General features: G+C 47.8%; 1 protein-coding gene across 1 annotated transcript in view; it reads left to right on the top strand.

The window, feature by feature from the left end:
* LOC310759499 (uncharacterized protein) overlaps positions 1–12,828 on the top strand; it is a 402,944-nt gene that overhangs the window by 323,985 nt on the left and 66,131 nt on the right. The window contains exon 4 of the mRNA XM_083606809.1: positions 12,615–12,708. Within this exon, the coding sequence (XP_083462935.1) occupies positions 12,615–12,633 (19 nt within the window). The 3' untranslated portion in view covers positions 12,634–12,708. The remainder of the gene's footprint in view (positions 1–12,614; positions 12,709–12,828) is intronic.

The raw sequence follows: 12,828 nt of genomic DNA, 5'->3' as shown, positions 1-12,828 counted from the left end.
GCCCGGCCCGCGCTTGGAAGAAAGATGTACCTATTTCTTCACGGCGCTCGGCAGCTCCTTCGGGAGTGGAAATGTGTCCAGAGTTGCGCGTGCCAAATGCTTCTGTTCCGAAAGGGGGGTTGGAAAGGATAAAGCTCTGCTTGTGGAAGACGACGATGGACTCCCCCCCCCCCCCACCTCTCCCTCCCTCCGCCCGCTCAACATAAAGAGGGGAACTTCCTAGGGCTAAAGCCGAGATTTGAAACGACCCTGCAACTGCGGATCGATCGAGCGCAGGAGCGGGGCGCTGCGCGGCAGGCAGCGCGGTTCAGGTTCCCTTTGGAGTCGCCGCGGCCCCTGCCGCGCTCTACCGTGGCCCGCGCTTCCTCTGCCCGGTACCTGGGCTGGGCTGCAACCGCAAAGGCACTTGTTATTCGCGTGATATCCTACGACCCTTACTCTTGAGTTAAACACGTTTGCGATTGCTGTTGCTTTTGAGTGATCAAACGACATAGCAGCCCTGTCTTGGGTTAAGTTTGGCACAGCTCGCTTAAGTCAGCCAATAGGTTCAGGCGCGTCTATGGCTGCCTACACACCATCCATTTAAAGCGCGCGATTCCCACCCCACCCCCCAAAAAATCCTGGGAGCGCTGGTTTGTTAGGATGCTGGAAATTGGAACTCTGTGAGGGGTGAACTATAGTTCCTAGGCGTCTTTGTGGGGAAGTCGCGCGCTTTAAACGGATGGTGTGCAGGCAGCCTAACCGTGCAAAATCAAATTCTCAACGTGCCTCACAATCCTGGAATCCTAGAATTGCAGAGTTGGAAGGGACCCTGAGGGTCATTTAGTCCAGCCCCCACCAATGCGGGAATCTGAACTAAATCATACAAGACAAAGGACCACCCAACCTCTGTTTAAAAACCTCCGAGGAAGGAGAGTCCCCCGCCTCTCGTGGGAATATGTCTGTTTCACTGTTTCTTACTGTCAGAAAGTTCTTCCTGCTGTCTTTTTGCTCAGAAGTCAATCCTCCGGTGCTGGGGGCAGGGGGCTACGAAAGGGGAGCCGTTTCGTAGAGTTTCTGCTGGGACTTTTGGGTGATCCAGAAAGCTGTTCCCCTTTCCTCGGATCAGAGCGGGCAGTGCGGGAGTAGAGCAGCTTTGCTTCGCCTTATGGCCACCGAAGGCCTGGCCCTGGAGCAACAGCAGAGGCAGTTCAGATGAGACGGAAGGCTTGAACAATGATCCATTATATACGTCCCTTTTGTCTATACGTGGAGGGGGAGAAGTAGAGCAATTCACAGGTCCTGCCTCTGCAAATCGGATTAGCTTCGTGGGGTGGGATTTACGTGTTTACTGTCTTTGAAGGTATGAAGGTCAAAGAAAGGGAATCAGAGCACTTGACAGAATCCAAACACAGTGAGGAAATGACATAATATCCACCTGTGCACGAAACATACTCCGTAGGGTGTTCTACAGAAAACGAGAATAGAGGAGATGATGCAGAACTCTGGTAACACCCAGTCTTCTAATTTAAGGAGACCCCCTCCCACCAATAATTTGAAATGAGGCTTTTATTTACACCAGATTGGGGAGCCGGAAGCCACTCCCATCACCCCCAAACAGCACTGCCCAGTAGTCATGGTGGAAGATGGGAGTGTGCAGTCCAGCAACATTTGTAGGGTTTGCAGGCTTCGCACCCCTAGTTGACCAGCCAACACCCCGTTTAAATTGCTAATGCCACACCAGGTCAAAGCCAGCCAGTGGTTTTCCTAGGGTATGTTGACTTTTCAGTTCATTGGTCAAGTCTTTCTCCCATGCTTCCTCCAAGGAGTTAAGAGAGGTAGCCCTCGTGTCGTTTTCAGTTTTCAATTTTGTAAGAGACCAACCAGCAAATGCCATGGCTGAGCCCAGTTACTCCCTGGTGAAAAGGCCAACCATTCTACCTGCTCCTTCACACTGCCCCAAGGAGCCCAGTACAATAATGATTTCCATAGACAACTCCCATTGTACAAATTGCAGCCTGCCCCATGAGGGTTAGCATTGTGAACATGGGTAAATTTCCCACTGGTGCTCAGTGAGATATTTAGTCCTAGGTAAGTTTCCAACAAATTGCAACTTCAATTGTGGTGATTGTTATGGACCAAGCTCCTTTTTAGACAGTTCCGTTGCACTCGATTCTCGCCGCGTGACAACTGCAAGTATTATCGTACATAGTGGCAGAAAACTTGTCAGAACCGATCCAGTGTCTTTTTCAACTGCAATTCCAAGGCTTCACACAATTTGCAAATATCTAGTGCCTCCATCATATGTTTTTAGGCACAAGGCAAAAAAAAGTTCCTCTTCAACCAGGCCTTTGGCTGATTAATACCCTAAAGCCCTTTAAATATGTCTGTGGGAAGGGGGGTATTGTTTTGTTGTTTTGGTTTAATTATTTACTTGTGTTTTATCTTGCATTTTGTTCTGTGAGATGTCCTTGAGATGTTCTGATGAAGAGTGGTGTATGAATTTAATAAAGAAATAAATAACATTTAAAAATAGTGCACAAGTGACATAGTTTTGCTGCAGAAAACCCTGGCATCAGTTCAAGTTGAGGAACAGGTGAGGAACAAATGATTCTCTTAAACACCCAAGAACAGATAGTCCCAAAGAACCCCAGCTTCTGCAGGTTATATACAGCTTGGCAGTTTTGATACGCACATCTTGATATGTAAACATTTTTCTCATTCATTCCTGCTCGGAGGACTGGTCTTTATGAATCCCATAGATGAGCTGAGAAAACCTGAATTGCTTAGGGTCTTCCAATGGCAGAGGCTTTGGGTTAATTTTTAACCCAGCCCTTGAAGGCTGGCATGTATTCTTGTTCTCAGGCACCCATACTTGATATTGGGGTGGGGAACATTTTTTTTTTACCTTGAGAGCTGCATTCCCTTCCGGGCAACAACCTTGCATCTGCTGGCTGCGCCAGAGGCAAAAGCATGCAGAGGCAGCATGTGAAAATCTCACCTTTGCACATTATGCTAGTTTCTGCATTATGCTAGTTTCTGCAGACACCCCTCACTGTCCTTCATCCATGCCAGCGAGAGGCATGACCAGAGTCCAAAGATACATCCCAGTCTGGCAAAAATTCTGAAGGAAGGTGTGAAGGAAGGCCAGCGAGGGGTGTGTTCTGGGGAGAGGAGGTTTGGCCTGGAGTCAGGCAGAGAGGCCTGGAGGGCTCCTCCATTCAATACCTGGACTTGAGGTTTCTTCTTCCCCTTATGTCATGCAAATCAGATGCTGTTGGGCTCCAAATTTCCATCAGCCCCAGGCAGCATGGCCAAAGGCCAGGGATACTGCAGGTTGCAGGTTCAGTTCCCATATGGGGCAGGTGCATATTCCTGCATTGCAGGAGATTGGACTAGAAGCGGTTCTCAACCTGTGGGTCCCCAGATGTTGTTGGACTACAACTCCCATCATCCCTGAGCTCTGGCCTTGCTAGCTAGGGGTGATGGGAGTTGTGGTTCAACAACATCTGGGGACACACAGGTTGAGAAAGGCTGGACTAGATAATCCTCAGGGTCCCATCCAACTCTATGATTCTATGACTCTCTGAACTGAACTGCCCACAGGTTGCTTATCGCTGATTTAGATGCCCGTTCCCCATATGCAAAAGTCATGGCTATTTGTTCAAGCTGTGTTTCATTATGTATGACCTATATTAGCACTCCCCCAGTTGGGCGCCCTTAAAATGTTTTGGACTACAGTTCCCAACAACCCCAGCCAATATATCCACGTGGGCCAAGGCAGATGGAAGTCGTGGTTCAAAACATCTGGAGGGCACCATGTTGGGGAAGGCAGCCCTAAAGAGAGGAGAAGTGGCTAAGCCGGCGTTCCTCATACTTATCTATGTTTGCCAATTACCACTAAAGAGCACAAAGCAATGGGAGTGGTCTCGTGGCTCAACTGGTTGAGTATGAGACTTTTAATCTCAGGGTTGTGAGTTCAAGTCTCACTTTGGGCGAAAAATTCCTGCATCGCAGGGGGTTGGACTAGATGACCCTCATGGTCCCTTCCAGTTGTACAATTCTGTGATTCTATAGACTTCGGGATGGCATGGATCACACTCCAGATCACAATCCACCACTGTTCAGGCTCATCCCCAGTAGACAGGATTGTTTTGAGGGATTGCAACATGAGATGCCTGCTTCATATGGAAGGCATTTGAAACTGATTATATGCAACATACCTTTTTAAAAAAGAAAAGAAAAGTAGTGGGTATTCTCCCACTGGCAGAGTAATTGTGCTTATTATTATTATTATTATTAAAATATTACATCACAGCGGAATCAACACAGAAGCTGCAATGAGAAAGGTTTCGTTGCACCTGTAAGTCACTGTCCAATGACCATGATCCAAAGCCCAGAACCAAAGCTGTTCCCTCCATGGACTTACTTTTGTGAATTAAAAATCAGGGGAGAAATCCTCTTGCTTTATAAGGAAAGTTACCTTCCTCCTGGTGGCTTGCAAACAGCTGCTGCAGTGGGGTTCTACAGAGGTAAGGTAAAGGGACCCCTGACCATTAGGTCCAGTCGTGATCAACTCTGGGGTTGCGGTTCTCATCTCGCTTTATTGGCCGAGGGAGCCGACGTACAGCTTCCGGGTCATGTGGGCAGCATGACTAAGCTGCTTCTGGCGAACCAGAGCAGCGCACGGAAACGCCGTTTACCTTCCCGCCGGAGTGGTACCTATTTATCTATTTGCACTTTGACGTGCTTTCAAACTGCTAGGTTGGCAGGAGCAGGGACTGAGCAACGGGAGCTCACCCTGTCGCGGGGATTCGAACCACCGACCTTCTGATCAGCAAGTCCTAGGCTCTGTGATTTAACCCACAGCGCCACCTGTGTCCCATCTACAGAGGAGATGGGTGCAAATGGACATAGTTCCAATGATACCTACCAGGCTCCAACCCCCACTGTAAAATAGCATCTACCACTCCAGAGGTATTTTTTCTGACTTGCCAAACATGAAAAAGAGCGGAGTACTGAAAGGTTTGCACCTTTTGTGGATATAGTCCCTAGTTCTTAAATTGATTTTTCCCCTTGGGATGCAGGAATTTTTTTTTACATATATATTTTAAAAAATAATAATAATTGTTTGGAAATGCCTGCCCTCCTGTGGTGGAAATGTGTCAGGACACCTCTGCTTGAACGAAAACTCATAATTCCTTGCACCGGTGAGGCCAGTTCAATAACAATGATTTACTTTCAATTGGTGGACTTTCAGCTTGCCTTCATCTACTTCCTGTATCCTCATGCAACTATAATTTTAATTATCATCACTGGAAGACTTTAGATCATTAGCTGCTCTCAAGAAACATTGCAAATGCTCACTGCTCAAATTACAGCCCCAGCTCCTGTCTCCTTCAAAATTATAGCCAAATTGTAGTCACCTAAAAGCAGTAGCCGGGTGAGACAACATAGGTAAGGTGTCTAGATTCCCTCTGCAATCCAAGCACTGCAACGTCTGCAGAATAATTTCCCTGCAGCTATGGGATACAGTGGTGTAGACCTGCGTTCCTCAACCATGTGTTTCCAGAAGTCGTTGGACCATTTGCTTCCAATAGCTCCAACCATCATGGTGAGCCATCAAAGATGAAATTAATAGTAGGCTACCAGCATTTGGAGACCCAATGTGCACAATCTAATCAAGTGTGCCCATTCTGAGATTTCTACTGCCTTCTAAACAAGTTCATTGGGAAATGAGACCCACCAAAAACTACAGGATTTATTTCCAACTGGTATGCTTAGAACTAGGGCTGTTGATGAAAGTTATGAGCCCCTCTTGCATAGCACAGCCTTCATCTTGGGTTGCTAAGTCAGAGGGGTTGACCTGAAGTTTCAGGAATGGGTAGGGAATCTATGGCCTTCAAAGACGCTGTTGGACCCCATCTCCCATCAGCCTTGGCCAACATAGGTTTAGCCTGCTTCTCAGGGTCTTCCTAGGCAGAACTAAAATATCAGAATGAAAGGAGTTGCTCTCTGCTTGGCTTGAGAACATTTGCCACCGAGTTTCCATTTCTCCAATGACATGGTCACAAGGCTCTTCCTCATGAGCTCATTGCCTTCCCCAGGTGTTGTCACCAGGCTCCACTCAACTCTGTTCCTATCTCACCAGGCTTTATCCCTGGTTTGCGAGGCACTGACCCTGTTATTCACAGGCTCCACCTGCTGCCTCCTGTTCAGAGGTTGCTGGATTCCACCTCCCATGATCGCCATCCAGTATGGCCAACGGTCAGAGATCATAGTATAGTGATCTCATCCTATGCAGCCACATTCCAATGTGCTTGGCTCTGAGTTGGATTGCGGCCACAATACGACTATCCCTTACAACACTCAAATAATATGAAGTTATTTGATTCCTTTCTCACCTTCCAAACTCTCATGAAGGCTCAGGGTGCTTTGTTTGCAGTCCTTTTCATGTTGTCCTCAGATTTGGCAGATTTGTGAATGAAGTTGGGCAGGGGGTGACCTTGCTGAATGCAAGTTTCAATGGCCAAGCATTCAAACTCAGGTCTCCCTCATCCAGACACCCTCACAGGGCCATCAAACAGACTCTCCCTGACATTCCTCATTTGCTATATAATGTATGTGAGCAGAAGATAGGACTTAGAATCCTGGTAGCTGGATCTTGAAGGTTACTGGCATATCTGAAGAAGTGTGCATGAACACGAAAGCTTAGACCCAGAACAAACTTAGTTGGTCGCTAAGATACTAGTGGACAATTTTTTTAAAAAAATAATATTTCGACAAGGTTACTGGATTTGCAAACCACAAGTCTTTGTTGTTGTTGTTGTTGTTGCTCCAAACTATCTTTGAAGCAATCCCATGGATTTCAGTGAATACACAGGGTGGAATGCAGCTAACGAGTCCCATCAGTGGAAATCCATAGAAGAACTTCCATTTGCACAATGGAGCTTTCCCCGCCCCCCTTCTCCCACAACACCCTGAAGTTGGCTCTGAGGGGAGTTGGGAGAACCTCCAGAACAGCACATGGAGAAGGAGAACGGGATGGTTCCTGATAGAATGATCAACATAGCACAACGCTGAATTTTTCTCATGGTCTGTGGCTACTGCATCTTGCCACCATACCCAGTCAGTGTTCTGTTTCAGAAAGCACTGAATTTTCAGAATTTGCCTCAATCTGTCGTGAACTTCAGGCATACGGAGCAGGCATGCTAATGATGCAAATCACTACCAAAGTAACAATGGCCATCAAGTTTGCACCCACATTAAATAAACACCTCAGCATCCAACTTCAACTGCAGCTTATTTGGCTATGGACCATGCCAGGGGAAAAAAAAGTATCATTCTTACCTTAACATCCGATACCCATGCTTGGTGCCTAGGTTATATCAGATATCCTGCTCCTCTTATCTGCACAAAGGCTAGATTGCTATATTAGGATGATAAGTCTTATTAAAGAAAAATGCAGCCATTGTTATGCATACCAGGCCTGGAAAAACTCTTATTTAACATGTCAAGAGGTTGCAGTATTTATTTTATTTTATTTTTTGCTTCCTGTTTTACTTTAAAAATAGTCCATCTATCCAGTGTTTAGGGCATTTGAAAACAACAGCTTGTAACTGGGGAGAATAAAACTCCAGCACACTATTGGTGCCATATAGCCCCAGGCAAATCAGCTGTAAATCAAGCCACATTCAAATGAGTGGGAATTAAGTTGGTTTCACTGGGACTTAAACTTGATAAAGGGACGCGGGTGGCGCTGTGGGTTAAACCACAGAGCCTAGGACTTGCCAATCAGAAGGTCGCGGTTTGATTCCCCGCGACGGAGTGAGCTCCCGTTGCTCAGTCCCTGCTCCTGCCAACCTAGCAGTTCGAGAGCACGTCAAAGTGCAAGTAGATAAATAGGTACCACTCTGGCAGGAAGGTAAACGACGTTTCCGTGCACTGCTCTGGTTTGCCAGAAGCAGCTTAGTCATGCTGGCCACATGACCCAGAAGCTGTACGCTGGCTCCCTCGGCCAATAAAGCAAGATGAGGGCCGCAACCCCAGAGTTGTCCGCGACTGGACCTAATGGTCAGGGCTCCCTTTACCTTTACCTTACACTTGATAAACTTTATCTGGATCACGACAGTTTATTGATCACATTCAGACTCCACCCTTCTCCCTAAAGCAGAGGTTTTCAACCTTTTTGAGTCCACGGCACCCCTGTAGGGCTCAGGGGGCCAGTTATGTCACCCCTTGCTGACAGAGCTGGCAGCCTCTCACCCTTTTTCAAGCACTCTCCCTTGTGGGGTGTTCCCTCAGCCGCCTGTCCTCTTCCCTCTCCTTGAGAGACCTCTGGGCAGCCACTGCTGCTGCCCCTGATCTCTGAGCTCCCCTCTCCCCGCCCCAAAGAGAGGTGCCTCTTCACACTGCCCCACAGGGCCCTGGGACTTGTCTGCCCATTCCCAACAGCAAGGACTGGTGGACTGGATGGCTGGGCTCCATCACCCACTTGCTTGCTTACTCGGAAGCTGCCTCAGCTCCTGGCAACCAGCACCCCCTGGCCAGCCCTAGAGTCAGTGTTCACCTGGGGAGCTTGTAGCCAGGGATGCTGCAACAAGCAGCTGTGCAAGTGTTTGGCAGAGATGTGAGAAGGCATCAAAAGGGAGGAAAGAGGGTCAGAGGCCAGTGTTACCCGTGGCACCCCTGACCGTCATTCAAGGCACCCCAGGGTGCCACGGCACACTGATTGAAAACCGCTGCCCTAAGGAATTAGCGAGGTATAAGTGAAGTCACCCCACTGAGTGGCAGTAGATTGGTCCAAGGCTATCTGTCACATTTCAGAGCCAAGTGTAGCACCCAAGAGACTGGATTTTCAAAGAGGAGATGTTTCTCCATTCACTCTTGGGTTGTTTGGACTGGTTAGGTGCCATCCCACTCTTTGACCAGGAGAGGGGAACCTGTGGCCCTCAAGACCATGATGGGCCCCAACTCCCATCAGCCTTAACCACCATGGCCAATAGTCAAGGATGATGGGGAGTTGGATTCCAAGAACATCTGGAGGATTGCAAGTTCCCCACTCCTACCCTTGTTCAATCAACATATATGTAGCTGAGTTGCATATTATCTGTCCGTACCTACCATTTTCTTTTCTCCTATAGAACCATAGCCCCCAAATCTAGTCCAACCCCTTTGCAATGCAAGAATCTCAACGTGTGGTCCCCCATTCTAAACTGAAACCATACCAGACCCTGCTTAGTTTTGCAAATGTGCTAGCACTAATAGCACTGCTAGACCTTCAAGTCTTACTTGGAGTTTCCAGGTTTTCCTGGTTCCCTCCAGGTGGTAGGTTTGAATATTCAGGTGGGCCAGGGTGCTACTACTACCACTCCTACACTGAGAAGACCACATGCAACTTGCAAACTTCATCCTGGCAGCTTTTATAACATTATTATAACATAAACATTATAACATAAACACCAGGGAAGGGGCATCTCCCCTCATCTGTACCTCTCTCCCAATTAACCTCTGTCTCCAAGGCCTGCCCCATGACATCACCAGGGGATGCTCCTAAGTTTGAGGTTTGAAATACCAGGGTCTGGGATGCTCCTGACCTGGCAAACCTAAGTCCTAGTGATGTTACCCAGTACAGAGAGGAGAAACCTGTGGCCCTCCAAATGCCATTGGACTCCAACTCCCGTTAGTCCCAACCCACACAGCTGATGGTCAGGGATGATGGGAACTGTAGTCCAACACCTTCTGGAGGCTCACATACATTGGTTTCATGTTTCCTTACATCCATTTTTAAAAATACAACAGCACTTTATGTACAAGTTGTTTTTTTGTGTGCTTCAGACTTGCTGTGTGATCTTGGCCTCTATCCCTAAACTTTGTGTTCCTCCCTTGCTATGACTACTGGATCTTCTAAACACAGTGGTAGACCTACATTTTTCAGGCCCAGAAGCTTGAACTGTTATGGGGGGCCCTTCACAACCAGCAGTGAGGTCTGGGTAACCATGGTTATCTTCTTCATTGGATTATTCCATGACAGATCACCACAATTTTTTTTTTAAAAAAATAACTACACCACCTCAGATTTTGATTAAAATTGCTGTACTGGATTATCTCACATGGCAAAGTCACTGGTGTGAATAAGAATTTCCTATGCCTTATGGTTTTTGAGTCATGTGACTCAAATTGGGTCTTCTAGACCTAAAAGTTTGAAGCAATATTGACAAAAGTCACTTCTGGAGCCCCTCTAAGATTAAGGGCCTGAAGCTTAAGCTTTCTTAGTTTTATAATAGACACCCCACCCCCCCACCCCCGTCTAAGCAATGAGTGCTGTTCTGGATATTCCTTGACCTTCAGGTACTGAGAGAAGCTTAACAGTTGCCCTGTCCCTCCAAACAGTGTGCTTGAACCTTGAAGAAGTCAGTAAATGTTTGGAGTATGTAAGCAGCACACTGGAAAAAAAGTTTGCAGGTTTTTGGCTATGTTGTAGCCTAGCTAAATGGCATATGGGTGAGAAACAGCTGGAAAAAATTATACAGCTGAGAAGGCACAGGTGAGCTGAGTAAATGCCAGACAGGATGTATTACACCAGGAGACAGTACCAGAAGCAGTTTATTCATGCTGGCCACACAACCCAGAAAGTTGTCTGTGGACAAACACCGGCTTCCTCTGTTGAACCGAGATGAGCACCGCACCCCATAGTCACCTTTAACTGGACTTAACCATCCAGGGGTCATTTACCTTTTACCTTACATTTCAACACCTGGGAAGAGTGATGTGGCTTTAAGGACGAGCTTAGCATCTGAAAAAGCGCTGGGAGCTGCTGGTCTGGATTGGTGCTCCTCCTTGTGGACAGCGGCGTAGCGTGGGTTGTCAGCACCCGGGGCAAGGCAAGTAATTTGCGCCCCCTAACCCGGGGCAAGGCAAGTAATTTGTGCCCCCTAACCCAGGGCAAGGCAAGTAATTTGCGCCCCCTAACCCGGGGCAAGGCAAGTAATTTGTGCCCCCTAACCCAGGGCAAGGCAAGTAATTTGTGCCCCCTAACCCGGGGCAAGGCAAGTAATTTGTGCCCCCTAACCCCTAACCTGCCGCCGCTGCCAGCTTCTTCTTGCTGCTGCCTGGGCTGGTCTGGTGCGGTTCTCTCCCGCGCTCAGCGCTGCGCTGGGTGGCCGCTGCACTGTCCCTCCCCCAGATAGTCCCTCACCCTCTCTCCGCACCACACGCCTAGCACCCACCCCCTCCACAGTGGGCGGCGACCCGGCGGCTCGGATCGGATTCACACAGCCAGCACTGCAGTGAGAGAGAGTGAGTGAGCCAGGTAGGGGCAGAGAGCTGCGAGTGCGAGCGCCCCCCCCCGAGATGTTGCGCCCGGTGCGGCCGGCCCCCCTGCACCCCCCACGCTACGCCACTGCTTGTGGATAGGAACTGCATGTTGGTAGATATGACCATTATGGGTTACTTTCTCTGGCCCTGTTCCTATAGCTTGTTGCTTTCAAGAACCGGTACTGGTCTATTAACAGCTTTTCCTGGTTATCCTGAACTCTCACATAGTATCAAACAATCTCAAAATCTCTCTCTCTCTCTCTCTCTCTCTCTCTCTCTCTCTCTCTCACACACACACACACACACACAGAGAGAGAGAGAGAGAGAGAGAGAGAGAGAGAGAGAGCGCAAATTTCAAAAAGAGGATAGGGCTCATTTACTTTTAACAGCCACACCTGGTGAAACCTCGTCCACTACAGAATTGTTACAGGTAAGAGGAGCCCTGCCTTATTTTGCATTTCACTGCCCTACATGTAACCAGCATGTTTTACTCTTGAGGTAACAGCAAATAAAGAATGTAACAAGATCCCTGCTGAAGAGGCCTGTGATCCATTGAATAAGAATGTATGTTGTGCAAATAACTAACACTTCATTGGAATGGTTGAAGGAACACTGTTGTTGATAGATAACTGAATTGGTAGCAGGAACCTCTTGGACCAATTAAAGGTTAGCTCAATTATTGATTTAATTACTTATTGATTTAGTACAGTCATACCTCGAGTTGCGTTTGCTTCACGTTGTGTTTTTTCTGGTTACGAATGCGGCAAACCCAGAAGTGTTTACCGTATTTTTCACTCTATAAGACGCACCAGACCATAAGACGCACCTAGTTTTTGGAGGAGGAAAATAAGAAACAAAATATTCTGAATCCCAGAAGCCAGAACAGCAAGAGGGATCGCTGCGCAGTGAAAGCAGCAATCCCTCTTGCTGTTCTGGCTTCTGGGATAGCTGCACAGCCTGCATTTGCTCCATAAGACGCATACACATTTCCCCTTACTTTTTAGGAGAGAAAAAGTGAGTCTTATAGAGCAAAAAATACGGTACTTCCAGGTTCACCACTTCACGCATGCGCAGAAGTGATCTATGTGCTTCGCGCATGCGCAGGAGTGCTCTATCACGTCACGCGCATGCACAGAAGCAGCGCTCTACTTATGGACTTTTGGGGGTGCGAACGGCACCCCGGAACAGATCACGTCCGTAAGTAGAGGTACCACTGTATATGCTTAGCAAATATATGTGTGTGCATCTGTCTATATATGTGTGTACTTTATTGGATACATGACTATGTTTGTAAATGGATTCTATTGTCTTTCATGTAGTGTTTCACGTGGGATGTAAAGGGAAATCAACTTGGAAAGAGAAAGAGGATTTTTGGGACCTGATGTCAAACATGGGAATTCCTCTTCTGCTAAGGTCAGTCTAAGTTTATAAGACTCTTTTGGCACTGGCGGAGGAAGAGGGGGGAGAGGGCACTGCCCCCGGCCCCACGACCCCAATGGGGTGCCATCATGGCTGGCCCTCCCTGCACTGGGC

Source organism: Podarcis filfolensis, assembly GCF_964270895.1.
Source record: "Podarcis filfolensis genome assembly, chromosome: 3".
Lineage (NCBI taxonomy): Eukaryota > Metazoa > Chordata > Lepidosauria > Squamata > Lacertidae > Podarcis > Podarcis filfolensis.
This window is presented reverse-complemented; position numbering and strand designations above follow the sequence as displayed.